This window comes from Alnus glutinosa, chromosome 6, assembly GCF_958979055.1.
Source record: "Alnus glutinosa chromosome 6, dhAlnGlut1.1, whole genome shotgun sequence".
NCBI lineage: Eukaryota > Viridiplantae > Streptophyta > Magnoliopsida > Fagales > Betulaceae > Alnus > Alnus glutinosa.
The window spans coordinates 28,193,831-28,220,482 of NC_084891.1; the positions used below are offsets into that span (position 1 = coordinate 28,193,831).

Here is a 26,652-nt window from a genome sequence, read left to right on the forward strand (position 1 = left end):
AAATCTAAAAGTTATAATATATCATTGGATCAGAATCTTTGTAATTGGCAATTGAAACACCCTAATTACCTTCCATCGGAATGTGGTGCAAAACCCTTTTATTTATAGCCTTCAATAAAACTTTGACACGTCAATTAAAAACACCAAATACACTGATGAAAACACTGAATTTTTAACCCAAAACAAAAATTGACAAGAACCTATTATCTTTCATTCAAACCCCATTGGATCTACTATCCATCTTAGATGTATCGGAGGCTGAACCACCCCCCTACTTCATCGGACAATGCAACCGGAATCCATCGAAGGCCACCACTAGAATTCGCCCAAAGCCACGCCGGAACGTGCCCAAGGTATTCTCAAATTTTTTTGGGCTAGCAAAAACTAGGAAGGTGAAGCAGTTCACTGGTTATTCCTTTCTTTACTTGTCCTTGCAGGAAATTCAATCCCAACAAATAAAAAAAGAAAAAGAAAAATATGACTTATTCAAATAACCCATTTGATCATAAAATTTTGCAGGATTGTCTTATTAGAACAGTAGAACTGACACGAATTGGAAATCGTGCTAAATGGGTATGCAAACAATGACCCAAAAATAAGCATTTTTTTTTTTTTTTTTTTTTAAAGATTATCCTGTTCCTACCTGTTTTGGACAGAAAGGCTTTCTCTTCGTCTTTTCTGGTTCCTTGATGTTCTTTCTTGTCTTCTATTTGTACTTACCAAAAAAAAATTGGATATTTTGGCAGGGGATAGTGATTGCTGCACTCCCGGTGCATAACAAATTGCACTCCCTCAAGACACATTAGGGGAGTACACATGTTGTGCACTGAGAGTTTTTTAACCATTTCCCATTGGCGGGTGTTTTCAGTTAGTGCATATTCGTGCTCCAAGCTGACATGTTGATATACTATTGGGTGCTGCAAAAAACCTGGTTTACATCGGGACATATAGTACGAGCTCTCTTTTAGGAATCTTTTTTTTTTTTTTTTAAGGAAAAATATAATTGTCCATTAAGAAACTTGTTCGGCACATACAACATCCTTAATAACATTAGGACACACACCAACCCAAATATGTTGACTATGATGGGATATAGTAAACTTTGCCAGCAGGTGAGCAGCCATATTACTATGCAGACCTACATGCCCGACCCTCCAACAAGGAAAAGTTGCTAACAATAACTGTGTCTCCCTAATAATATTCTCATAAGCACCACAACACTCCTCTAAGCTCCCTAGTGCCAAAACAACCTCTCGAGCGTCGCCCTCCAACTCAATTAAAAGGAAAACCCTCTCTCGCCCAAATTCTACAGCCCTCTTAGCACCAACGGCTTCAGCCACGATTGGATCTCTAATATAAGGCAAGGTTGAACACATTGCCGCCGCCACCCTTCCCATAGAATCCCTAGCAATAATCCCCATTCCCATAAGCTTATTTCGACTATCCAAATGCCGCGTCCCAATTTATCTTAACATTTCCAACAATTTGTTTTGTCCACTGAGAGGGAGTGATATGGCCACCATCGGAATGGTTGACCGCATCGACAAGAGTTTTTCGAAACTCATTCAACTCCTCTGTTATGCCTTTCAACAAACAGGAAGGGGACTGGATCACACCTCAAAAAACCAGGCTGTTCCAGCGAAGCCAGATCTTATGACCAGTCAAAGCAAACAGTTCCATCTCTCTATCATTCAATCTATCACAGAGGTAACCAAGAATGGTGAGGAAATCCGTTGCCACTATAGAACTCTTCTAAATGGGTCATCTACAAATTCCCCACACTGCACGAGCTGCATCACATGACCACAAAACATGGCCACTAGTCTCAGCTTCGATACCACACATAGGGCACAGCGGGTCAGAAACTATTTTCCTCTTAAATAAATTGCTCTTGGTAAGAAGAATTTCATTACTAGCACGTCATAAAAAGAGAATAATTGAACGTGGGATTTTTAATTTCCAGAGGCGAGATCAAACAGTGCTCGATGACATACAGGCTAAGAAACACCCCAACACTCTAACTCTTCTGTCAACCTCCAAATGGTAAGTACTGCGGACTGAAAAAGACCTTGTTTTTGTCCCTGCCCAGATCAGTTTATCCTCCTGTGTTCGTGGACTAATAGCCAAACTACAGATCTTTTCTACTGTTTCCATCGGAAAAATGTGCTCAATGAGAGGTATATTCCACCAATTTGTGTCCAAGTTAATAATTTCTACAACTTTAGCTTCTCTATTCAAAATCCGAACAGGATCCTGAATTTTATGTGAAAAAGTAGATGGAAGCCATTTATCCTCCCATATCTTTATGTTTAAACCATTACCCACTCTCCATATAATTCCTTCTTCTAAAAGAGGTTTAGCTTGACAAATACTCCTCCAGGAAAAAGAAGGCCTTTTGCCTAGATTAGACTTCAAAAAATTAGAACCTGGATAATACTTCTCCCGTATGACCCGAGCTCCCAGGGATTTAGGAAACTTCAGTAACCTCCAACCCTGTTTAGCCAACATCGCCACATTAAAGCAATCCAGCTCTCTGAAACCCAGCCCCCAACTATCCTTCTTTCTGCCCAATTTTTTCCAAGACATCCAAGCTATTTTATTAAGGTTTTCTGTAAAGCCCCACCAAAACTTACTCATCAATGAATTAGTCACCTTGATCAGGGTCTTGGGGAGTCTAAAAAAGCTCATCGTATGAGTAAGAATTGCTTGGATAACCGTTTTCAGCAGGATTTCCTTCCCTGCATGCGTGAGGAGCTTCTCCTTCCATCCATTGAGTTTTGTCCATATTCTCCATTTAATAGAATTGAAGGAGGAAATTCTAGATCGTCCAATTAGAACTGGGAGCCTTAGATATCTCTTAAATTGCTGAATAGAATTAACAGTCGCCTCTTGAAGAATAGCTTCCTTAACATCTTGAGGAATCTTAATTCTAATATCACTACAATCGTTTTACATTAAATTAATGAATAAAAAGTACATACAATTTAACCTCAATTCTATAGACTGCAATTTCTTAAAGCCACGTTTTGATATATTAAATTCAACTCAAATAACAAGTAAATAAAAGATAACATCTAGTTGATTTGAAGAGATATGTGAACTATTACAAATTTTACAATGCCTACATTCATGTTTTTTTGGATTTTTTTTTTCAAATGTATATATATTTTTTTTTTGGCATTTAGGTATTTTCAATAATTTCCATTAAAGAAGACATAAATAATTAACAGAGTAGTTACATCGAAGATTTCGAAAACTTTGTTGAGATATATTGCCACTTTTTAAACATTAGAAGCAAACGTAAAAAAGTTGTTAAACTTTAAGGGGTAAAATATATTTTTTCCCTTCATTATTTCTTTCCCTTTCGATAATTTTTTATTTCACAGCTTAAAGTATTCCTAGTAGCCTCACCAGGTGAGGCAATTTGATAAAAACACAGAAAAATTACTCCCAGCAACTTCACCAATTTAACAAGAAAATTTTGGTCAGTGAACAGTATTCACCAAATTTTGATAAGTACTATTCACTCACAAAATCATTAAAAAACTATAAAAATTGTCATTTCTCTCTTCTTCTTCTTCTTCTTTTTTTTTTTTTTTTTTTTTTTTTTTTTTTTTTTTCATACTTATCAACACATCACCACTTTTTTCCTTTCTTTCTCCCATTTTCTTCTCCCAATTCTCGCACACCATTTTCTTTCTCCCATTTTTTTCTCTCAACTTCTACTTTTGAAATAGCAGTCCCTCCATCCGAAGTTGTAGAATTTTAACAAATTTTCAAAAATTATGACGGTTAGGATGAGACAAATATTCATAAATATTACTGTTATAAAATATATATATATATATATTCAAAAATATGATTGCTAAGAAAAGACAAACATTTTAAAAAGATTAAATAGAGAAAGAATAAAGAAATTTAAAAGAAAAAAAAAGTATTATTTAAATGGCACAGTGATAGTAAATAGTTAAATAGTGAGGATGTTGGAGGTGCTTTAAAAAATTGACTCATCAGAATAGAGAAAAGTAATTTTTAATTATTTTTATGAGTAAAATTTAGTGAAAGTACTAAAAAAAAAAAAAAAAAAAGCTTTAAAGCTATGACATTTATGACCCCACTAAATCTCTAATGTTCTCCGGACATCATAGATATATTCGAAAAATATTATAATATCTAGTTTTTTTTTTTTTTTTAAAAAAAATATACTTTTTGGTCGGTCGGCAATCATCCAAATAAATACTCTCTCAATTATTTACCGCTATTTGACAATTATGTTGGCGGGACAGCTTTTATTGCTAATTTTTTTAAAAATAATATATATTTTTTAATATTAAAAGACCGACCGGGACCCCTGTTTTGTCATTTCTCATTATGTTAATTGTTGAGATAGGGTGGGAAATTGAAAGGTAAATGATTTGTGGGGGACAAGTACCATGGGGACATCAAATGACATTTTTTTGTATTAAAAGTCACTTGTTTAATAAAAGGAGTGGGCAAGGGGATGGTCTCTATCAGGGCTGGAAACTGAAATCTCCTTTGCTACAATCAAACCGAGATCTTCTTTTAAGCATAGATAAATAAATAAATAAAAAAGTAAGACTATAAATTATATTTTTATCCTACAATTATTTTATAAGAATTTTGATGATATAAAATTAAAAACAGGTCTTTTCTTTAACTTAAAAACACAAAATAGAAGTTGTTAATAAGCAGGGGCGGAGCCACGGCCCCCCCAAGCCTCAAGGTTCTCCCCCAAAAAAAAAAAAAAAATTAAAAAAAATTTTAAAAAAATTAAAATTTTACCCCAAAATTTATTATTTTTTCAAATTTTGGCCCCCCAATTTTTTTTTTTTTCAATTTGGCCCCCCCAACTTGGGGGGGCTGGCTCCGCCCCTGTTAATAAGCATGACCTTATTCCATCGTATTTGATATATTCCTTTCCAGCAGGAAAAAAGAGGAAAGAAAAAAATTTATGTGTATCTGTCTATAATTTTGACTGCATCAACATAAGAATCTAAGAACAAAGAGACATCTTCAAGAGAATTTTTATTTTTATTTTTTTATTCATGAGTTATTCTCTTATTATTCTACTTTTTAAAATTACTATCAGATCTATGAGACTTATATGGACCTCACAGATTTGATGATAATTTTTAAAAAGAAAAAGAATATGATAATGATTAGAAAATGATGTATAACACGTCCCTATTTTTAATAAATGAATGTCTGAAATTTGTTATAAAAAATATCTTTCTATTTATTAAAATTATTATTAGATTTCTGTGGCGTATACAATTTTTTATTATTATTTAAATAAAAAAAAAACTCACTACAATATAAAGTTTTTCACTTTTCTATACAAATTTTTTATATTTTATATCATATCAATCATTTTTTACTATTACTAAAAATAAAAAATTAAAAAAATTCTCCTCAAACGTGACTACGTGAGGATAGGGGATGGCATTAGATTTTGTACATTTTCGTGGTAGAGAAACTTTTTTGTATTGTGTATGAGCAGTTAATTGACTTGAAAGATAGTAGGTATGCATATATAAATAGATGCAGAAGCCCGTGACTAAGCCAGACAAATTGTGACCTTTTTTCCTCCTTTTTGGAAGAAGACAATGCCTCCTTCTCCTTCTTCTTCTTCTTCTTCTTCTTGTTCGACCATATTATTGTTCAATCTCATATTATTTGTTCTTTTCTGCAACACCAAGGCTGTCATAAAGCTACCGCCAAATGAAACCGTCCCAGCAGTTATAGCATTCGGAGATTCAATCGTTGATACGGGAAACAACAACGGTCTACCAACTATTGCCAAGTGCAATTTCCCCCCCTATGGGAAGGATTTTCAAGGTCATATTCCAACAGGCAGATTCGGCAATGGAAAGGTCCCCTCTGACTTGATAGGTATCTCTCTCTCTCTCTCTCTCTCTCTCTCTTCTTTGTCTAGTTAGTTTCTTTGTTTCGAGCTTTCTTGTCGAAAGAAATTCATATTCAAATTAAAAAATAAAGACAATAAAAAGAATAAGAAAAAATAGAGCCAATGATATATTAATTGATTATCCCATAAGTTTAGGGGGCTTTTTTGAAATAATGCTTTCTTGTTCAACATATTATTACATAGACAAAAAAAAAAAAAAGAAAAAAAAAAGTGACATGTGTCATTTAAGCATGTGAAAAATACATATTTTTTTTTATTAATGCTATTAAAAAAACATGTGAAAAATACATGCTATTAAAATAACATATGTTTCTCATATGTCAATGAACACATGTCAATCTTAGATATAGTTTGTATGAGATTTACTATAAATTAGTTTGTACGAAATTTTAATCCTTTACATTTTGTAGTTCAAGAAACTACTTTAAAAACAACGGATAATTTGGGTTTATTATTATTTAATAATTATCTCATAAGTTATTCACGATATGTGAATACAATATAAATAAAATAATCGAATTACGCTGTTTTGGATTTTATTTATTTATTTTTTTGAAAACTATTTTGAATTTTATTAGGGGATTTGATTCCTACACAATACTACACAATACTATCACAACAAGTGCACAACACCCCCTCACATGAGGGTGGACCCCACACACTGGGCTCCACCCTCACGTGAGAGGGTGTTGTACACTTGTTGTGTTAGTGTTGTAAATCTAACATTTTTCTTTTATTAGTTATTACTTTTGTACGTGCGTGCAGGAGTAGTGCTGATAGTTGTCGCTCCCGTACGTGCAGCGCTTTCACAATCTTTCTCATCTTTGGAACTCGCCATTCATGATCTGGCAATCTGCCCATCAGCCCACGCTTCAATTTTTTTTAATTTAGACATACCTTTAATCATATTTGTTCAACAAAATAAGCAAATCAGAAAATCTCGGCAATATAAACTTTAAAATAATTTAGGAGATAGGTAGAAGTATCTTATAACTTATGCCTAAGAGATCTGATATGTTGTCACCCTATGACATAATTATTGATAGAAGTCACACAACTATTGACCATTTTTTTTTTTTTTTTTTTTTATATATATATATTATTATTAAACGAAAAATCACAAAACTATGTAAATGGATTGGGATTTGGTTTTGTGTTTCCTTTTTCTTTTCTTTTTCTTTTTTAAAAAAAAATGAAATTATAAAGAAATTAAAAAAAAATCAATAGTTGCCTCTTTAGGTGGTAAAATATCAATTCTCTATGCATAATTTCCTTTAGGTCCATATTGATGGAAAATACAGGCCCTTTATTTATAGGTTAGGTCAGGGACCGTCAATAAAAAAAAATTCCTTAACTATTCCTCTCATCAAGGAATAAAAACAGCATACAAATTAATTTTGATTTTAATTCCACAAACAATTCCTTATTTGGAATAAATTTCCAAATACCCATAATTGTGTTTAATTTTATAAATCACAATAAATACATATGACATATGGGCCACACTTTAATATAATTAGAAAATTTCTTACATTCTCCCACTTGACTCTTACGACACATGAATTTATTTAGAGAAACGATATAAATATATCTCCTATATATATCATTTTCAAATCCACCATTAGAAGTTGATTTTTTATTATCTACACGTTCAACAAAATCTAAATTGAATCTAAATAACTAATCACCTTCAAATGGTTAGTGTGCCTGTAGTTAAACTATGTTCCTTGATTCCATGAAAATACCACAAGACTTTATGTAACGACTCCGGGAAAAGCGATAGCCACATCTGTGTTATCATCTCAAAATGATTAGTCAGTTTGGAGTTTCCCTATAATTTCTTATAAAGCCCAGTTTGATCACCTAATAATTGGACAATGTAGGACTCAACACTCATGACTATCTTTATAAATCACCCAATCTATGTGAGTTACTCATTTTCCTAATATGAGACTGAGGTGTTACAAACTTCACCTCTTAAACTCTTGACATCCTCGTCAATGCCACTTATATAGAAGATATTTAGTGATAATAGCTACTAGCAAGGCATTTATAAACTCTTGATCATTAGGTGTTCTGTTTAAGCTTGAGATTAGATTTTATATAGAAGATATTTAGTGATTATAGTTACTGGAAAGGCATTAATCGTTAGACCCTCAATGATCGATCTATCGATGAAGGTAGAATATATTAATTAGGTTTCACGTGTAATGTTATGATTTTTAGTATGAAATATGTCTAATATTAGAGTATAACTTGTAAAGACGTGAAGTTAATTTTGAGATGTTCAGAATTGAGGACGAGTGATTGAGGTAAGTAAAAACTTACAGAACGGTTAATTAGTTTTTATCATGCAAATATGTTATTTTTCATTATAAAACTGATTAATCTTTTATGGATGCTTACTACGAACTATTATGTTATGAGTTTAACGATATCAAACAACGTTTATAAATGCATTGATAAAGAAATTTATTTGCTAAATGAACTATGGTAATGGAACATATGTTGTGTAGATCATCATCAATGGATGGCGAGCACATGTGTATACACAATTGACCCTATGATCCATATAATTATGTTGTTTAGCCTTAGATACAATAATTTTATAGGTGATACGCAAAACCATGTATGAGTGGTGGTAACAATAGACGGTACTACTAGTAATATGGGCTATTCAGTGTTGGATTACTAGTTAGTAACGGTATGTGTGCTTCACTGGGGCATCAATGTAGTGCTATAGGTCACACGAGACAGCCTAAACCCTATCGAGAAGGGATTAAGGGCTCGAGCAAGCCATATGGAGTAAAATTATGAACTATAAGTAATTACTTACATTGCATGAAGTACTTTATTTTGCATGTTTTCCTTGTATTAAAATAATACGTGAATTGTCTTTGGAATTTTTCATTATTCTATCAAAACAAAGCAATATTTGATACTAGCATATTAATAGAGGTAATACTTAGCAATTTTGTAAATCTCACGACATTTTCAATTACTAAAGTCACTTGTTATTTTCATGAAATAAGGCTTACTATATAACAAATTCCGTGATAATTTACTTATTAATTCGTGGACTTATGCAGTTCATTTTTAATTTTGCCAAAAACACTGCTTAAGAAAACAAAACGAATAGCGCTTGGGCTTTTAATAGCCGATCAGTTAAAAGTCGAGGACTTATCTCCATGCCGACTTATTCGCACCGTCTGGCAATCGAGAATTCAATGTCCGAATTGAAAGGGCGATGAGATCCACAAAAAAAGGGAAAAGGCTGATTCATTCGTTTCGTTGTCCTTAAGCTTCTTATCCATTCGAGAGTTAAAGAAAGAAAAAGATAATACAGAAAAGTGTACTACCGATTTTATGAAATACAATTAGTCTCCACTTTTTTTTATTTCTTTAATTTTATTTTATTGTTGTCTCTTCCTATTTTTTTTTTTTTTTTTTTTACCATAAATTATAAATATCATATGAGATATGATCTTTTGTTATTCTAAGATACAACTTTTGATTATCTTGTTATGTGGCAGGATGATCACTAACTAGCTTTAGAGATTTTTTTTTTTTAAAAAAATAAAAATAAAATATAAGTAAAAATTGCCACGTGAACAAAGATAATAAAAAATTATATCTTGGAGTGACAATGTATCATGTCTAGTATCACATATGGTGGACTCAACCTCAAATCTCCTTTATATAATTTATGAAAAGAATATCATCACAAATTTCTGATTTGTTTCACCTTTAGCGGAGGATTTGGGAGTCAAAGACCTTTTACCAGCATATTTGGATCCAAATCTGCAACCTCAAGACCTAATCACCGGCGTATGCTTCGCTTCAGGCGGCGCAGGATATGATCCCTTGACATCCAAAAGTGCGGTACGTTCACACATGCATCTCTCTCTTATTTAGTTATTTTACATTAAAATTTCATCTCGTTTTTATTATACTTCATTAGATATGTAGAATCCAGATTTAGGAAAATGAATCCAATGATTAGTTCAAAAAAAATATTGTATAGAAGTTGTAAATGTATCATTCTTTATCTTATAACTATTACACAATGCTTACGTGGTAGTCTTACTAACTCTTTAATCTAATGGTTGGTTTAAATTGACACGTGATCATCATTGTGAAATAGTTACAAGATAGAACTATATATTTATAACAAAATTTCAAAAGCTGATCTTCAATGCCACACAAAAGTGGGACACAAGTGTGATTTCTATCTAGCTAGCATTACTCTTAATTAATTCTTTACTAACTTATTAAGAAATAAAAAAACATGCAGTCTGCCCTATCATTGTCCGATCAAATAGAAATGTTCAAAGAATACATATCAAAGCTCAAAGGAATTGTCGGAGAAGAGAGGGCAAACTTCATCGTGGCCAAAACTCTATATGCCGTGGTGGCTGGCAGCAACGACATTTCCAATACATATTTTGCTGGTGGCGTGCGGCAGTTGCAGTACGATGTCCCTACTTACACCGACCTTATGGCCAACAAAGCTGTCGAATTCTTGAACGTAAGTACTTGTCATATATCTTCCCAATTTAATTATGGTAATTAATGACGTTTTCGCTTGCTTTCTCATGGAAATTATATTTCAGTATTATTTTTTGATATTTTTTAATACATCCCGGCCCTCTCATTAGTCTCATATATATGATCTACATACTGATCAACGACCTTAATCAAACCAAATTAGATTGATTTGGGTCTTGAGTTTTCACTAGTTTGGTGCGGAAATAGGTCCAAAATCCTTGGACCCAAATGATTTGCTTCGATTCTAAGTTAGGGGTTGTATTACTTTATCCAATCCCCTCAAACTTTGTTTTTATTGTTAAAAGATGGTTGTTCATATAGTCTGAACGAGGAAATAACACGTCTCTATAATATAAAGGTCATGTGTCGAAGCGTAAACGAAACGAATTAGCCAAGCCCATGCGGCTTAATTTTAGTTTGCTAAGCCGGGGTTAAAGTTAAAGTTTATTGAGAATTTCAATGTAACAAGTTAAAAGTTTTAATTTAAGACTATACATATACAGCTGAATCATGTAAATTGTGTCTGTTTTGTTTTCTTTCTATTTTTTTATTTACTTTTCATTAAATTACATATATAGTGTGGAGAATATTCCAAATGTAATATAGAAAATAAAATAAATAAATTATTTCATATATGTTTTGTAGGAAATATATGCACTGGGGGCTCGAAGGATTGGGGTGTTGAGTGCACCGCCAATTGGATGTGTGCCATCACAAAGAACTCTGGGCGGAGGAGTGCAAAGAGAGTGCGCAGAAAAATGCAACCAAGCGGCAAAGTTGTTCAACGCTAAACTGTCTTCGAAAGTGGATTCCCTTAACAGGATCCTGCCCGACAGCAAGATTGTCTACCTTGATGTTTACAACCCTTTACTTGATCTCATTCATAACCCTGCAAAATATGGTAAAATATCGTAATTTCTTTTTCTTTATCAATTAATGTACGTTTTAATCCTTTCTTAATTTTTTTTTCTTTTTATTTTATTTTATATATAATACAGGCTTTGAGTTTTCGAATAAAGGGTGCTGTGGTACAGGGAAGATAGAGGTCATTATACTGTGTAACCAATGGTCTGCCACCTGTCCAGATGTGTCTGACTATGTTTTTTGGGATAGTTTTCATCCCACTGAAGCAGCGTACAGAATCCTTATTACTCAAGTCCTCCAAAAGTATATCAATAAATTTTTCTGAGGCAACCGATATGTTTCAATGAATCAGAGAGTTAGATTATTGAGTTATTTAAGAATTCAACAAATGTGGTTCAAATCTCACATATATGTTATTTGCATTCCATTGAAAAGGACATGAAACTAATTACCTAAATATTGTAGAGGTCTACGAGATTTAACCATATATATATTTATTAAATTATTCCCTGTAGTTTAAATTTTATCTAATCACTCTTTAAGATGTGTTCCATTATCAAATCGGTACCTCTAAATGCATGATGTTAAGGTTTTTAACAAAAAAAAAATGTGGCACGTAGGCATAAGATCATGTCAGACCTACTAAAATAGCTTCATGAGTACAAAAGTCTCATCTCAACATGATATATGACAAAAAATAAAAATAAAAATAAAAATAAAAAAATTAACTACAAAAGATGTCATGTAGTTTTTAGCCGTTCATATTTAATTTTATTTATTTATTTATTTTTGTTTTACTCATTAAAAAATTATAAATAAATTTAAACCATTAAAAAAACTACAGAAGCAGAAGTGTTATTGAAACCACTCATGTATCCACAAGTCAATAATGTTTTAATAACGCGAAAAAGAAAAAATAAGACGAGATTCTCAATTGTAGGAGATTCTAGCCCTACTTAATTTCAGTAAAATCACACAAGCCTTTAGGCATCAGGACTAGACTATGTTTTAGACCCATCATCACATGAAGTCCAACATTTTTCATGTGACAATTGACCTTTTATCTTATTGCAATCTCTTTCTCAGTTTGTTGACGTGATAAAATATAAATGCTTCCCTCAAAAAAAAGAAAAAAAAGAAAGAAGATAATTAATACCTGCTGGTCAACAAGGAAGGGTTAAGATTATAAGAGAATGGTTTCTAGCCTTACTCAATTTTACTTTATTTTATTTTTAAGCAAGGGAAGTGACCATTAAGTTGACGGTTATGGATACCGATTTTTGTAGCAGGCTCTATAAATGGGGACACCTAATCCTACAAATTTAGTTGGGAGTTGGACGCCTAATAAATTGAACCGTACTGTGGAAGGGATAGTCGATTAAAGCATTACTTCCCATTTGTTCCCCCATTTTTCATAAATATGAATTGTTGTGTGAAAGTTTATTTGACATTTATTATTTATATAAATTAATATAACAGTTCATGTAATACTTATCATGTCAATTATAAAAAATATAAATTACAACTTAACAATTTGCATAACATTTAAAAAGATCAAATAGAGAAAGAATAAAAAAATTAAAAAGAAAAAAAAGTATTATTTAAATGGCACAGTAATAGTAAATAGTTAAATAGTGAGGATGTTAGAGGTGCTTTAAAAAATTGACTTATCAGAATAGAGAAAAGTAATTTTTAATTATTTTTATGAGTAAAATTTAGTAAAATTACTAAAAAAAAAATGCTTTAAAGCTATGACATTTATGACCCCACTAAATCTCTAATGTTCTCCGGACATCATAGATATATTCGAAAAATATTATAATATCTAGTTTTTTTTTTTTTTTTTTTTTTTTTAAATATACTTTTTGGTCTGTCGGCAATCATCCAAATAAATACTCTCTCAATTATTTACCGCTATTTGACAATTATGTTGGCGGGACAGCTTTTATTGCTAATTTTTTTAAAAATAATATATTTTTTTTAATATTAAAAGACCGACCGGGACCCCTGTTTTGTCCTTTCTCATTATGTTAATTGTTGAGATGGAAATTGAAAGGTAAATGATTTGTGGGGACAAGTAACTTGGGGACATCAAATGACATTTTTTTGCATTAAAAGTCACTTGTTTAATAAAAGGAGTGGGCAAGGGGATGGTCTCTATCAGGGCTGGAAACTGAAATCTCCTTTGCTACAATCAAACCGAGATCTTCTTTTAAGCATAGATAAATAAATAAATAAAAAAGTAAGACTATAAATTATATCTTTATCCTACAATTATTTTATAAGAATTTTGATGATATAAAATTAAAAACAGGTCTTTTCTTTAACTTAAAAACACAAAATAGAAGTTGTTAATAAGCATGACCTTATTCCATCGTATTTGATATATTCCTTTCCAGCAGGAAAAAAGATGAAAGAAAAAAAAATTATGTGTATCTGTCTATAATTTTGACTGCATCAACATAAGAATCTAAGAACAAAGAGATATCTTCAAGAGAATTTTTTTTTTTTTATTCATGAGTTATTTCTCTTTTTATTCTACTTTTTAAAATTACTATTAGATCTATAAGACTTATATGGACCTCACATATTTGATGATTATTTTTAAAAAGGAAAAGAATATAATAATGATTAGAAAATGATGTATAACACGTCCCTATTTTCAATGAATGAATGTCTGAAATTTGTTATAAAAAATATCTTTTTATTTATTAAAATTATTATTAGATTTCTGTGGCCTATATAAATGGAGAAGATCCAAATTCATAGGCATACACATCACACTTCTAACAATAATTTTAAAAAATTGAATAGATGAGACGATGACCATTCGGAAAAATGAATTGAGTTTCCTTCAGCGGCGCTGGTGCACATGGCTTGTGTGAGTTTACTTGATGCATGGGAATTGGATGCCACCTGATCTTCAATAGAATCTGAGCCCCATAATAAATGAAATGAAATGGTGTCCACAAATCTATGGTCTTGAGTCTTGACCAACACTATTGCTGCGTGCGTACGGAATATTTAGTTTTTATTTTTTAATTTTATATTGGTATACGGAATATTTAGTTAGATGCACTTTAAGAGATAATTACCCAAATGAAACATAAAATACTTTTTAAAAAAAAATTCCTTACACCTTTTAAAATTTTTTGAAAACAAATTCTAGCATGGAAGTTCATTTGTTAATTATAAGAAATCAAATATATATATATATATATTAAAATGATCATACCATCACCGCCACCCCCACAAAGTAGAGGGGGCCGTGGGGCCTGTCCTAACATGAGAGAAAGAGTCGTGCCGCCACCCCTAATCTTTGAGAACACTTGCCATTTTCTTTTTTAGAAATAATTTAAGGTTGTCAACTGAATTTCTTTTGCCAACCTTTTATAGACAGGTTGTCAAATGTGACCCTACCAAAATCACTTTTTCCAACAAAATGATCTCTATGACAATTTTCATTCTTCTCTCTTATTTTCACTTTTCTTTTTTTTTAAAAAAAAAAAAAATTTAAAACATTATAATTTTTTTTTATATCACATCAACAATTTTTTATTATTATTTAAATAAATAAAAAAAAAACTCACTACAATATAAATTTTTTCACTTTTCTATACAAATTCTTTATATTTTATATCATATCAATAATTTTTTACTACTACTCAAAAATAAAAAATAAAAAAAATTCTCCTCAAACATGACTACATGAGGATAGGGGATGGCATTAGATTTTGTACATTTTCGTGGTAGAGAAACTTTTTTGTATTGTGTATGAGCAGTTAATTGACTTGAAAGATAGTAGGTATGCATATATAAATAGATGCAGAAGCCCGTGACTAAGCCAGACAAATTGTGACCTTTTTTCCTCCTTTTTGGAAGAAGACAATGCCTCCTTCTCCTTCTTCTTCTTCTTCTTCTTCTTCGACCATATTATTGTTCAATCTCATATTATTTGTTCTTTTCTGCAACACCAAGGCTGTCATAAAGCTACCGCCAAATGAAACCGTCCCAGCAGTTATAGCATTCGGAGATTCAATCGTTGATACGGGAAACAACAACGGTCTACCAACTATTGCCAAGTGCAATTTTCCTCCCTATGGGGAGGATTTTCAAGGTCATATTCCAACAGGCAGATTCGGCAATGGAAAGGTCCCCTCTGACTTGATAGGTATCTCTCTCTTCTTTGTCTAGTTAGTTTCTTTGTTTCGAGCTTTCTTGTCGAAAGAAATTCATATTCAAATTAAAAAAATAAAGACAATAAAAAGAATAAGAAAAAAATAGAGCCAATGATATATTAATTGACTATCCCATAAGTTTAGGGGCTTTTTTGAAATAATACTTTCTTGTTCAACATATTATTACGTAGATAAAAAAAGAGTGACATGTGTCATTTAAGCATGTAAAAAATATATATTTTTTTTATTAATACTATTAAAAAAACATATGTTTTTCACATGTCAATGAACACATGTCAATCTTAGATATGATTTGTATGAGATTTCTTGTAAATCAGTTTATAATAAATTTTTATTCTTTACATTTTGTAGTTTAGAAAGCTACTTTAAAAACAATGGATAATTCAAGTTTATTATTATTATTATTATTATTATTATTAATTATCTCATAAGTTATTCACGATAGGTGAATACAATATAAATAAAATAATCGAATTACGCTGTTTTGGATTTTTTTTTTTTTTTTGAAAACTGTTTTGGATTTTATTAGTCATTACTTCTGCACGTGCATGCAGGAGTAGTGCTGATAGTTGTCGCTCCCGTACGTGCAGCGCTTTCTCTATCTTTCTCATCTTTGGAACTCGCCATTCATGATCTGGCAATCTGCCCATGCTTCAAAATTTATACCTTTAATCATATTTGTTCAACAAAATAAGCAAATCAGAAAATCTCGGCAATACAAACTTTAAAAATAATTTAGGAGATAGGTAGAAGTATCTTATAACTTATACCTAAGAGATGTGATACGTTGTCACCATATGACATAACTATTAACTATTAACTTTTTTTTTTTTTAATTTTATATATATTATTATTAAACGAAAAATCATAAAACTATGTAAATGGATTGGGATTTGGTTTTGTGTTTTCTTTTCTTTCTTTCTTTTTTTTTTTTTAAAAAATGAAATTATAAAGAAATTAAAATAAAATAAAATAAATCAATAGTTGCCTCTTTAGGTCCATATTGATGGAAAATACATGCCATTTATTTATAGGCTAAGTCAGTGACCGTCAATAAAAAAAAATTCCTTAACTATTCCTCTCATCAAGGAATAAAAGTATACAAATTAATATTGATTTTAATTCCACAAATAATTCCTTATTTGGAATAAATTTCCAAATACCCATAATTGTGTTTAATTTTATAAATCACAATAAATACATATGGCATATGGGCTACACTTTAATATAGTTAGGGAATTTCTTACATTCTCTCACTTGACCCTTATGACACATGAATTTATTTAGAGAAACGATATAAATATATCTCTTATACATATCATTTTCAAATCCACCATTAGATTTGGGAGACCCACATTTGGTCCCATAAATTCAATGATGGTTTTAAAACTTTGTTGTATAGAGATATGTAGGAGAAGCATGTGTATCATTTCTCATTTCTTTATGGTGTTAGGTACTTTACTATTGGCCATAACTTTATTTATGGTGTTAGGTACTTTACTATGCAGTAAATTATGCTTCCATTGTCAACATAACAACTATAATCTGCTTACTGCACCTTTAGGATATAGTCCTTCTAGTAACAATAAAAATGCATCATGAAGTTGATTTTTTGTTATCTACACGTTCAACAAAATCTAAATTGAATCTAAATAACTAATCACCTTCAAATGGTTAGTGTGCCTGTAGTTAAACTATGTACCTTGATTCCATGAAAATACCACAAGACTTTATGTAACGACTCAGGGAAAAACGCTAGCCATGCACGTCTGTGTTATCATCTCAAAATGATTAGTCAGTTTGGAGTTTTCCTAGAATTTCTTATAAAGCTCAGTTTCACCTAATAACTGTAAAATGTAAGACTCAACGCTCATGACTATCTTTATAAACCACCCAATCTATGTGAGTTACTCATTTTCTCAATATGAAATTGGGGTGTTATAAACTCCCCCTCTTAAACTCTTGACATCCTCGTCAATGCCACTTATATAGAAGATATTTAGTGATAATAGCTACTAGCAAGGCATTTATAAACTCTTGATCATTAGGTGTTCTGTTGAAGCTTGAGATTAGATTTTATATAGAAGATATTTAGTGATTATAGCTACTGGCAAGGCATTGATCGTTAGACCCTCAACGATCGATCTATCGATGAAGGTAGAATATATTAATTAGGTTTCACATGTAATATTATGATTTTTAGTATTAAATATGTCTAATATTAGAGTATAACTTGTAAAGACGTTAAGTTAATTTTGAGATGTTCGGGATTGCGGACGAGCGATCTAGGTAAGTAAAAACTTACAGAACGGTTAATCAGTTTTTATCATGCAAATATGTTATTTTTCATTATAAAACTGATTAATCTTTTATGCATGCTTACTACGAACTATTATGTTATGAGCTTAACGATTTCAAACAACGTTTATAAATGCATTGATAAAGATATTTATTTGCTAAATGAACTATGGTAATCGAACATATGTTGTGTAGATCATCATCGATGGATGACGAGCAATGTGTATACAAAATTGACCCTATGATCCATATAATTATGTTGTTTGGCCTTAGATACAATAATTTCATAGGTGATCCGCAAAACCATGTATGAGTGGTGGTAACAATAGACGGTACTACTAGTAATATGGGCTATTCGGGGTTGGATCCGGTTGAATTACTAGTTAGTAACGGTATGTGTGTTTTACTGGGGCATCAATGTAGTGCTACAGGTTACACGAGACAGCCTAAACCCTATCGAGAAGGGATTAAGGGCTCGAGCAGGCCATATGGAGTAAAATTATGAACTATAAGTAATTACTTACATTGCATGAAATACTTTATTTTGCATGTTTTCCTTGCATTAAAATAATACGTGAATTGTCCCTGGAATTTTTCATTATTCTATCAAAACAAAGCAATATTTGATACTAGCATATTAATAGAGGTAATACTTAGCAATTTTGTAAATCTCATGACATTTTCAATTACTAAAGTCACTTGTTATTTTCATAAGATAAGGCTTACTACATAACAAATTTCGTGATAATTTACTTGTTAAGTCGTGGATTTATGCCGTTCTTTTTTAATTTTGCCAAAAAACACTGCTTAAGAAAACAAAAAGAATAGCGCTTGGACTTTTAATAGCCGATCAGTTAAAAGTCGAGGACTTATCTCCATGCCGACTTATTCGCGGCGTCTGGCAATCGAGAATTCAATGTCCGAATTGAAGGGCGATGAGATCCACTAAAAAAGGGAAAAGGCTGATTCATTCGTTTCGTTGTCCTTAAGCTGCTTATCCATTCGAGAGTTGAAGAAAGAAAAAGATAATACAGAAAAGTGTACTACCGATTTTATGAAATACAATTAGTCTCCACTTTTTTCTATTTCTTTTATTTTATTTTATTGTTGTCCCTTCCTTTTTCTTTTTCTTTTTTACCATAAATTATAAATATGATATGAGATATGATATTTTGTTATTCTAAGATACAACTTTTGATTATCTTGTTACGTGGCAAGATGATCACTAACTAGCTTTAGAGATTTTTTTTTTTTTTTAAATAAATAAAAGTAAAAATTGCCACGTGAACAAAGATAATAAAAAATTATATCTTGGAGTGACAATGTATCATGTCTAGTATCACATATGGTGGACTCAACCTCAAATCTCCTTTATATAATTTATGAAAAGAATATCATCACAAATTTCTGATTTGTTTCACCTTTAGCGGAGGATTTGGGAGTCAAAGACCTTTTACCAGCATATTTGGATCCAAATCTGCAACCTCAAGACCTAATCACCGGCGTATGCTTCGCTTCAGGCGGCGCAGGATATGATCCCTTGACATCCAAAAGTGCGGTACGTTCACATGCACATGCATCTCTCTCTTATTTAGTTATTTTACATTAAAATTTCATCTCGTTTTTATTAGAATCCAGATTTAGCTAGGAAAAGGAATTCAATAATTAATTTTAAAAAAAAAGTCGTAAACGTATTATTCTTTATCTTATAACTATCACATAATACTTACATGGTAATCTTACTAACTCTTTAATTTAATAGTTGGTTTAGATTGACACGTCATCGATCATTGTAAAATAGTTACAAGATAGAACAACATATTTCTAACAAAATTTTAAAAGCTGATTGACAATGCCACACAAATTAAAGTGGGACACAAGTGTGATTTCTATCTAACATTATTCTTAATTAATTCTTTCCTAACTTATTAAGAAATAAAAAACATGCAGTCAGCCCTATCATTGTCCGATCAAATAGAAATGTTCAAAGAATACGTATCAAAGCTTAAAGGAATTGTCGGAGAAGAGAGGGCAAACTTCATCGTGGCCAAAAGTCTATATGCCGTGGTGGCTGGCAGCAACGACATTTCCAATACATATTTCGCTGGTGGCGTGCGGCAGTTGCAGTACGATGTCCCTACTTACACCGACCTTATGGCCAACAAAGCTGTCGAATTCTTGAACGTAAGTACTTGCCATCTTCCCAATTTAATTATGTTAATTAATGACGTTTTCGCTTGCTTTCTCATGGAAATTATATTTCAGTATTATTTTTTGATATTTTTGAATACATCCCGGCCCTCTCATTAGTCTCATATGATCTACATACTCAACGACCTTAATCAAACCAATTTAGATTGATTTGGGTCTTGAGTTTTCACTAGTTTGGTGCGGAAATAGGTCCGAAATCCTTGGACCCAAATGATTTGCTTCGATTCTAAGTTAGGGGTTGTATTACTTGATCCAATCCCCTCAAACTTTGTTTTTATTGTTAAAATTAAGATGGTTGTTCATATAATCGATCTGAATGAGGAAATAACACGTACGTCTCTATAATATAAAGGTCATATGTCGGAGCGTAAACGAAACGAGCCAAGCCCATGTGGCCCATTGCAGCTTAATTTTAGTTTGCTAAGCCGGGGTTAAAGTTAAAGTTTATTGAAGTTTTAATTTAAGACTATACATATGTAGCTGAATCATGTAAATTGTGTCTGTTTTAATTGTTTTCTTTCTATTTTTTTATTTACTTTTCATTAAATTACATATATAGTGTGGACAATCCAAATGTAATATAGAAAATAAAATAAATAAATTATTTCATATATGTTTTGTAGGAAATATATGCACTAGGGGCTAGAAGGATTGGGGTATTGAGTGCACCGCCAATTGGATGTGTGCCATCACAAAGAACTCTGGGCGGAGGAATGCAAAGAGAGTGCGCAGAAAAATGCAACCAAGCGGCAAAGTTGTTCAACGCTAAACTGTCTTCGAAAGTGGATTCTCTTAACAGGATCCTGCCCGACAGCAAGATTGTCTACCTTGATGTTTACAACCCTCTACTTGATCTCATTCATAACCCTGCAAAATATGGTAAAATATCGTAATTTCTTTTTCTTTATCAATTAATGTACGTTTTAATCCTTTCTTAATTTATTTTATTTTTATTTTATTTTATATATATAATACAGGGTTTGAGTTTTCGAATAAAGGGTGCTGTGGTACAGGGAAGATAGAGGTATCTATACTGTGTAACCAATTGTCTGCCACCTGTCCAGATGTGTCTGACTATGTTTTTTGGGATAGTTTTCATCCCACTGAAGCAGCATACAGAACCCTTATTACTCAACTCCTCCAAAAGTATGTCAATAAATTCTTCTGAGGCAACCGATCGACCATATATATATGCTAAGTTTCTTCACGTCGAATTCAACAGCTGGCTCCAATCCAATTGAAATTATAATTTTAGCTTTTCATTCCTTCACATATTTGTTTAAGATATGATTCATAGAAATAATTAAAGGACCCATCTTATTTGCTCACTCCCATTAAGATCGACAGTGGACATGATTTTCCCACCAAAATATGGTCTGCAGACCGTATTATAGTTCCATATATATATATATATATATATATATATATATATATAATATTATAGGTATGTTTCAATGAATCAGAGAGTTAGATTATTGAGTTATTTAAGAATTCAACAAATGTGGTTCAAATCTCACATATATGTTATTTGCATTCCATTGAAAAGGACATGAAACTAATTACCTAAATATTGTAGAGGTCTACGAGATTTAACCATATATATATTTATTAAATTATTCCCTGTAGTTTAAATTTTATCTAATCACTCTTTAAGATGTGTTCCATTATCAAATCGGTACCTCTAAATGCATGATGTTAAGGTTTTTAACAAAAAAATGTGGCACGTAGGCATAAGATCATGTCAGACCTACTAAAATAGCTTCATGAGTACAAAAGTCTCATATCAACATGATATATGACAAAAAATAAAAATAAAAAATTAACTACATCATATGTCATGTAGTTTTTAACCGTTCATATTTAATTTTAATTTTGTTTTGTTTTGTTTTACTCATTAAAAATTTATAAATAAATTTAAACCATTAAAAAAACTACAGAAGCAGAGGTGTTATTGAGACCGCTCATGTATCCACGAGTCAATAACCCGCGGATCTGTTTACTCGATCCAACTCTATTTCATTATCTACTCATCAAATTTAGGTGTGATGAATATGATCATATGAGTAAGTTTGTTTCGAATATCATTTTGAATAATATTTTATTTATTTTTTTAAAAATAAATTATATTTTATTTAATTTTTTTAAATTTTATCTCACAAAGTTAAACCTCGTAATTTGTACAGTGAATTAAAATAATATTCAATACCAACACACAAAAAGACCATAAATCCCTCTTGAAGACCAGCTGAGGAGTGTTAAGAAAAGTCAACCAGACGTGTAGTCCGATCCTTTAGGCAAGCATTATATTAATAGATGTAATCAGACATCTATTAAGGAAAGATAATCAGACATAATCAAACAAATCAACAAATTAGGCCCCTTTCTCTAACGCTACAATATTATATACTTCAAGACAGATTGACACAATAAAATGAAGCATCAACGTACATAAAACATCTTAAGATTAGATCCCCAGAATTAGAAAAGAAAAGCAAGTTTATCAAGACGTCCACGTCATATTCTATAGTGACTTTTCAGGTGAAGAAATAATAGAGGGAACTTTAACCGGGCCCTGCCCCTATTTTTAATAAAAAATATAATTTTATTTAAAAACGAAAAACAAAATAAAAAATTACACTTTTTTAAATAAAATTGTATTTTTTATGGAGAAAGAAGGGAGGGAGCGGTTAAAGGTCCCCTTCTATTATTTCTTTTTCGGATAACTGTGACGGGTACGCGTGAGCCCCCATTTAGTTTTTCCCATATAAGAGCACTCACATCAGTTTCCCTATCATTTCTCCTATATTTAGGGAACAAAATTATTTTTTACTTCCCTATAAAAAAAACACCCCACAATAGATTCTTTAAATTTTCTCTATATCAATTAAATATTATTTTCTTATCTTATTTTATTATTTTTTCTCTTTCTTATTTTATTTCTTTATCCTCTCTTCCTCCCCAAACTCACATTCTCAAACTCACGAAAACCCCGATTCTGCGGCCAAAATAGTGTCTGGTGCATGGCGGGGCGCAGCGAGAAGAAGAAGAAGGGCGGAGGGGCGTCGCCGGGCCACATCGAGGGCGACGTCGCCGATTTCCGCTGGGTCGTGAAGGATGGGGAGCGCCGCAAGAGCAAGAAGCTCGCCGAGTCCTGCTGCTACCGCCTTCGAAGGAACCCCAAGAGCCATAACCAGGCCAATAACTTCACCGACGACGAGCTCCAGCAGATTGGCCTCAGCCACACCACGCTGGGTCGACGCAGTAGAAGTTGAGGGCGCGCACTACAAAAAAAATTACTTTTCGCCACTTGCAATTCGCCGCGTGTACGGTCGCTGTACACGTGGCGAACTGTTAGCCGCGTGTAAGTAGCCGCGTACATACACGCGGTGGACTTGGTAGCGCTAAATGCACAATTGGCCGCGTGTATTATTGAACACGCGGCCAACTGGCTGCAGTATTAAAATATATATATATATATATATATATATATATATATATATATATATATATTCTTTTTATATATTATTTTTTATATATATTTTTTTTACTAAAATTCTCCAAATTTATTTCATCCAAAAATATCACAAAATCAAATTGCACTAATTAATCAAAACAACAATATTTAAAATTTCGAATACCATGTACTAATAAACATATTCATTACTAACAATAACTACTTACACAACAATATGAACAAATTTTTAAATCTTGTAAAAATAAAGTTATTCGTGACTAACAAAAAAAAAATATATACAAAATATCTACAAATCTGGAGGACGTCGCTGCGGATCACGAGGTGCAGTCCCGGACGTGACCTCGCCAACTGTCGATTGTCCCGCAAGAGATGGTGTAACGGGCGATGGAGTCCCGAGAGGGGATTGTTGGCTCAGCAATTGTCCAGAAGGCGACAACGAACCAACCGTTGTCGCATTACCTGCAAGTAATAAAAAAAATTAACCTACATAATATTATATGCAAATTTAAACAAATAATGAGAGCAAATTAAAAATAAACCTAAATGTATACATAATATGAACCATACCTGCAGGCGCACTACTAGCAGATGACGTACTACCTACGTGTGCGGGTGAAGACTGCTGAGCACCAGGGCATACGAACGATAATCCTGTAGAGGACATGAAGGCCTCAAAATGTCGCATGCGCTGCTCCATAGCATCAAAATGTCGCATGCGCTGCTCCATAGTATCAAACTGTCGTATGCGCTGCTCCATGCTGTCAGCCCGCTCTCTCTCGGCCTGCACTATGCCCTCCAACTCCGCAATTTTATGAGCAGCCCAATCCTGAGACGTGCCCTCGGCCGGTCCCCCCCGTGTGCGGTCCCTATACGAGAAACAAGTCCCGCGAACAGGAGTAACGTTCGGCCCAACCTGCCGAACCCTACCCGCATACTCGGGTCGCCCAACCGCTTGCTCGTACGCGTCGCCAGGTGCCCAACGCACCGTATCTGATGAGACGGGGTCCGAGGCAAATAAAGTGCTTGTTTGTTTAATGTTTGTTTTAAACAGTTAACTCAAAGTATCATTTTTTCATACTTTTTTTAGGGGTTAGGGTTTTTTCATTTTAGGTTTTAAGGTTAGGGTTTAGGTTTTTAAGGGTTTAGTTTTTAGGGTTAGGGTTTAGGGTTTAGGTAAAAATATTTGTAGGGTTTTGAGTTTTTTAGGGTGTAGGGTTTTAGGGTTTAGGGTTTAACTAAAATAAAATAGTAAAAAGAAAAAAAAAATAGAGAGATCTCGAACCTTTTTCTTTTATATTTTTTAATATTCTTCTTTCTTTTTTTAGGGTTTATGGTTTTGTTATTTTTATTTTTAGGGTTTATGGTTTTAGGTTTTTAGGGTTTAGTTTTTAGGGTTTGAGTTTAAAGGTTAGGGCTTAGGTTGTTAGGGTTTAGTTTTTAGGGTTAGGGTTAAAAAGGTTAGAGTTTAGGTTTTAAGGGTTTAGTTTTTAAGGTTAGGGTTTAGGTTTAGGGTTTAGGGTTTGGGGTTTAGGGTTTAGTTTTTAAGGTTAGGGTTTAGGTTTAGGGTTTAGGGTTTATGGTTTAGTTTTTAAGGTTAGGGTTTAGGTTTTAAGGGTTTAGTTTTTAGGGTTAGGGTTTAGGGTTTAGGTAAATATATTTGTAGGGTTTAGGGTTTTTTAGGGTGTAGGGTTTTAGGGTTTAGGGTTTAACTAAAATAAAATAGTAAAAAGAAAAAAAAAAATTAGAGAGCTCTCGAACCTTTTTCTTTTATATTTTTTAATATTCTTCTTTCTTTTTTTAGGGTTTATGGTTTTGTTATTTTTATTTTTAGGGTTTATGGTTTTAGGTTTTTAGGGTTTAGTTTTTAGGGTTTGGGTTTAAAGGTTAGGGCTTAGGTTGTTAGGGTTTAGTTTTTAGGGTTAGGGTTAAAAATGTTAGAGTTTAGGTTTTAAGGGTTTAGTTTTTAAGGTTAGGGTTTAGGTTTAGGGTTTAGGGTTTAGTTTTTAAGGTTAGGGTTTAGGTTTAGGGTTTAGGGTTTATGGTTTAGTTTTTAAGGTTAGGGTTTAGGTTTTAAGGGTTTAGTTTTTAGGGTTAGGGTTTAGGGTTTAGGTAAATATATTTGTAGGGTTTAGGGTTTTTTAGGGTGTAGGGTTTTGTTATTTTTATTTTTAGGGTTTATGGTTTTAGGTTTTTAGGGTTTAGTTTTTAGGGTTTGGGTTTAAAGGTTAGGGCTTAGGTTGTTAGGGTTTAGTTTTTAGGGTTAGGGTTAAAAAGGTTAGAGTTTAGGTTTTAAGGGTTTAGTTTTTAGGGTTAGAGTTTTAAGGGTTTAGTTTTTAAGGTTAGGGTTTAGGTTTTTAGGGTTCTAGTTTTTAGGGTATGGGTTTAAAGGTTAGGGCTTAGGTTGTTAGGGTTTAGTTTTTAGGGTTAGGGTTAAAAAGGTTAGGGTTTAGGTTTTAAGGGTTTAGTTTTTAGGGTTTCGGTTTTAAGGGTTTAGTTTTAAAGGTTAGGGTTTAGGTTTAGGGTTTAGGGTTTAGGGTTTAGGGTTTAGTTTTTAAGGTTAGGGTTTAGGTTTTTAGGGTTTAGTTTTTAGGGTTAGGGTTTAGGGTTTAGGTAAATATATTTGTAGGGTTTAGGATTTTAGGTGTTTAGGGTTTAGTTTGTAGGGTTAGGGTTTGGGTTTACCTCACCATAAAAAGTAATTAAAAAAAAAGAGATCTCTCCCTTTATTAATTTTTTTTTTTTTAATATTCGTCTTTCTTTATTTATGGTTTAGAGTTTTAAGGTTTCTTTTTTTAGGGTTAGGGTTAAAAAGGTTAGGGTTTAGTTTTTAGGGTTAGGGTTTAAAAAGTTAGGGTTTAGGTTTTGAAGGTTTAGTTTGTAGGGTTAGGGTTTTAAGGTTAGGGTTTAGGTTTTAGGGTTTAGGGTTTAGGGTTTAGGTTGTTAGGGTTTAGTTTTTAGGATTAGGGTTTAGGCATCGTGGGTTTAGTTTTTAGGGTTAGGGTTAAAAAGGTTAGGGTTTAGGTTTTTAGGGTTAGGGTTTTAAGGTTAGGGTTTAGGGTTTAGGTTTTAGGGTTTTAAGGTTAGGGTTTAGGTTTTTAGGGTTTACGTTT

General features: G+C 32.3%; 2 protein-coding genes across 2 annotated transcripts; one reads left to right on the forward strand and one right to left on the reverse strand.

The window, feature by feature from the left end:
• Positions 1 to 1,971: 1,971 nt before the first annotated feature.
• LOC133871681 (uncharacterized mitochondrial protein AtMg00310-like) lies at positions 1,972 to 2,688 on the reverse strand. Its single transcript, XM_062309104.1, has one exon. It carries the CDS (start codon positions 2,686 to 2,688, stop codon positions 1,972 to 1,974), a length of 717 nt encoding a protein of 238 aa, XP_062165088.1.
• Positions 2,689 to 5,592: 2,904 nt separating this feature from the next.
• Positions 5,593 to 21,395, forward strand: LOC133871978 (uncharacterized). Its single transcript, XM_062309472.1, has 10 exons — positions 5,593 to 5,913; positions 9,699 to 9,829; positions 10,242 to 10,475; positions 11,141 to 11,396; positions 11,494 to 11,667; positions 15,261 to 15,530; positions 19,284 to 19,414; positions 19,807 to 20,040; positions 20,691 to 20,946; positions 21,045 to 21,395. The coding sequence occupies exons 1-10, from the start codon at positions 5,628 to 5,630 to the stop codon at positions 21,233 to 21,235; spliced, it is 2,163 nt and encodes a 720-aa protein (XP_062165456.1). The 5' UTR covers positions 5,593 to 5,627; the 3' UTR covers positions 21,236 to 21,395.
• Positions 21,396 to 26,652: the final 5,257 nt, after the last annotated feature.